This window comes from Austrofundulus limnaeus, unplaced genomic scaffold, assembly GCF_001266775.1.
Source record: "Austrofundulus limnaeus strain Quisiro unplaced genomic scaffold, Austrofundulus_limnaeus-1.0 Scaffold310, whole genome shotgun sequence".
NCBI lineage: Eukaryota > Metazoa > Chordata > Actinopteri > Cyprinodontiformes > Rivulidae > Austrofundulus > Austrofundulus limnaeus.
In genome coordinates, this window is record NW_013952712.1 from 524,984 (window position 1) to 528,581 (window position 3,598).

Sequence of the window (3,598 nt, forward strand, 5' to 3'; positions counted from 1 at the left end):
GTACAAGACTATAAAGATGAAATAAGATTAAAAAATAAATAAATAAAAGCAAGAAAAAGCAGAAAAAGAAAAATTTACAAGGAAAACAAACACGACAGACACATGATCCGAGAGGTGTGCAAACTGAGTGGAACTCAGTCATTAAGTCAGTGTTCCAGTACAGGAAAAAAGACGTACAATTGCCACACAGTATTGTTTATGTAATGACTGAGAAACAGAGTTGGTTAATGTGCAAACACAAACATGGATGCTTATCGAGATTGTTGTGAGCAGTGCTCTTATTGAGTCTAACAGCTGCTGGGAGGAAGGATCTGCGGTAGCACTCCTTTGTGCATTTAGGATGCAGCATTCTGTCACTGAAGGAGCTCTGCAGATCAGCAACAGCTTCATGCATTGGGTGGGAGACGTTCTCTGTCACTGATGTTATTTTAGCCAGAGTTCTTCTGTCTCCCACCACCTGCACTGGGTTGAGGGGGCATCCCAGCACAGAGCTGGCCTTCTTGATGAGCTTATCCAGCCGCTTCCTCTCAGCTGTAGATAAGCTGCTGCYCCAACAAATGATGCCATAAAAGATGGCTGAAGCCACAACTATCAAAGAAGGACTTCAGTAGTGCCCCCTGCACTCCAAAAGACCTCAGCCTCCTCAGCAGGTAGAGTCTGCTCTGACTCTTCCTGTAAAGAGCGTCTGTGTTGTGAGTCCAGTCCAGTTTATAGTTCAGGTGAACACCCAGGTACTTATAAGAGTCCACTATCTCAATGTCCATTCCCTGGATGTTCACCTGTGTCAGTGAGGTGGGTTTGCGCCTGCGGAAATCCACCACCAGCTCCTTGGTTTTAGCAGCGTTGATCAGGAGGTGGTTCTGCTGGCACCACTCCACAAAGTCCTGAGTCCACYRTCTGTWCTCTGAGTTGTCCTCACCTGTGCTGAAGCCGACTATGGCAGAGTTGTCAGAAAACGTCTGCAGATGGCAGCCCGTGGTGTTGATGGTGAAGTCTGCAGTGTAGAGGGTGAAGAGGAATGGTGTCAGCACAGTTCACGGTGGAGCCCCCGTATTGCAGTCCAGCGTGTCCGAGACACAGCCCTGAGTCCTCACATACTGTGGGCGGTCCATGAGGTAGTCCAGTATCCACTGGGACATGTGGTGGTCCTCTCCACTCTCTATTTATTTACAAGCTCCAGCAGCAGCTAGCTGTAGCCCTTTTAATGCAACCTGGAGCACTTTCAGCAGGAATATAATAAAGTTCCCGCTGTCATGCTAAACCTATGGTTGTGAAAAGGTTTATAAAACTGTATTTGCTTGAACTGCTATTAAATTAATGGTGTTTTTATGAGAGCAGGTGTCCWCTTTGATGTTAGCTCATCTATCCAGTCAGAATGAAATGTTTCTCCAAAATGGGGTCATTCAAAGAGGTCTGTGGGCAGCATGAGGTTTTACTGTATTATGGTGTAGTTTTTGTTGACTGTGGTCTCAACTCCCTTCAGATTCTTACCAAGCTCCTCCTGTGTTGTGAGCTGATCCATCACCTTTCCTCATTATCATCCTCACCCCATCAGGCAAAATCTTGAATGAAGCTCCAGAAGAAGGATTATTGATGATCATTTCTTATTTTCTTCCACTTCCTAGTATTTGCTTTAAAAGCTGTAAGATTCTCAACAAACTCCTAAATGAGGATCTTGTAACTCATATTGCGCAGATCTACCATCTTGTTCCATCCTTTGACAACCCTGTGGTCTGCCCATAGTGGTAGATAATGTTGGAATGGAATAAATTGATTTCTGTGGAAAGCTATGATAGTTGTTTATATCAGGAGTGCATTAAATCGATTAACTCACTGATAATCTGTGTGTCCTATGGGTACACAGTGTGAGAGTGAGAAATATGGCTGGATTTTTTGAGATAAAAAAAATCAGCATCAAAACGTGAGACTGYTCATTTCTTAATGGGCAAACTTCAAACTTACAAAATCAACAGGGTATCAAATAATTTACGCCCACATACCCAAATATTTAAGCTACAAATAATAGTCATAAAATGCAAACTAATACATAAATTACATAAAGAAACTTCATTGATATGAGCATTAACTTCAAATAACAAAGCACCTCAATAGTAGGGCTCAGTTTGCCTGACTAACAAAAGAAAGAAAAACAGTATTTTATTTCTAATGGGGCTGACTTTGGGTCTGCGTGTGTTCAGCTGCCTGCCATCAACCCCACAAACTAGGTCAGAGGGGAGAATTTGCAGCAGTCAAATGAAGGCTAATGGTTGTTTTTTCCAGATCTTGGCCCTGCAGTGTTTTTTATTATGATGATACATCTGCTGACTCAGCTGCTCTTTCCCCATACTGTCACACTAATGTGTTTCAAAAAGTCTTACAACATAACTCAGTAAAAAATAAAACTAATATGACAGGCAATTGTTTAGCTTCAACAATGACATTAAGTCCTGATAAAAGTATATATTTTGGACCAGTCCTGTCAGTCAAATATCAGCAGCATCCTGTTTGTCTCACCAGGTTGGATGGCATTGTGGTCGACTATGCAGTGACAGTGGGGGTGGATGGAGCAGGGGTGAGTTTGGAGCAGCTGAACTACCTGACCTTGCAGTCAAACCGGGTGGAAAACTCGTATCGTGAGATCCAGGCGCACCCCACCATGGTCTATAGCATCAGTGAAGTGAAAAATGTTTTCTCTGGTAAGATGRCAGCCTCTTGATATCTAATTGTGTTTTGGGATCTTTGTTTCTTTGTAGGTAAACAAGATTTATGTTTTTATGATTTATGTTGCTTTGGAAAATCTTGTATCCATCCAAAAATRTATCCATCTCCTGACTTGTTCTTTTCAATAACCTTTCCTGAGTTGAACTAGAGTCGTCACCATATAGAGCAGGGGAGTCAAATTCATTTTCAYAGAGGGCCACATGAACTTTGATGTTTCGACTAAACACGAAATGCCACATTCCATGTCTCATTGCTACAACTGAGCACTGCCAACAAACAATAMCTTTAAAACAATAATTGGTTTATAACTTCAACATTCAATAAAGTCAAACTCAAACTTAACTTTWTGTGRTATTTCCTGCATAGTAACAGTTTTTTTAAAGAAATTTTCTTATAAACACTGTAAAGTATGGTTCAGAACTATTAAAAGTAAAAAAAAAAAAGAGAGTTTTACTTACTGCTGAGTTTTGAATTCTGAACATTCCCACTCTACAACAGGAAATTCCCACTGAAAGTGGCATTCCAGTTTAAACTTATGACTTGTAAGTGGGAAATTCCCACTTCTCGGTACAACTTGGATCCAGCAAAAGTTGTTCGTGCAAATGCATTGAAAAAGAGATTTTATATAGCAAATTTAGCTGGCTGCCTGCTACTTTTGAACCCTGTGCACCGTTGTTTTGCAGGTGAAATGACCGACATGCATTATGGGAGATGTAGTTYATGGTCAATGCTGGCTTCAAAGCAGCTTTACACAATAATACATCTTTTAAGCTCTCACTGGTCTCATTAAATGCAGTGGGCTTGAGTTTGACATGTGTAGGARCCGTAAATTTGGGCAATCACTTGTTTTACATTGCATATTTTTGTCTAATTTTTT

At 41.0% G+C, this 3,598-nt stretch overlaps 1 protein-coding gene across 1 annotated transcript in view; it reads left to right on the plus strand.

The window, feature by feature from the left end:
• Window positions 1-3,598, plus strand: part of impg2a (interphotoreceptor matrix proteoglycan 2a) — a gene marked incomplete in the record, with an annotated part of 40,933 nt that overhangs the window by 11,008 nt on the left and 26,327 nt on the right. The window contains 1 exon segment of the mRNA XM_014021938.1: window positions 2,518-2,696. Within this exon segment, the coding sequence (XP_013877392.1) occupies window positions 2,518-2,696 (179 nt within the window).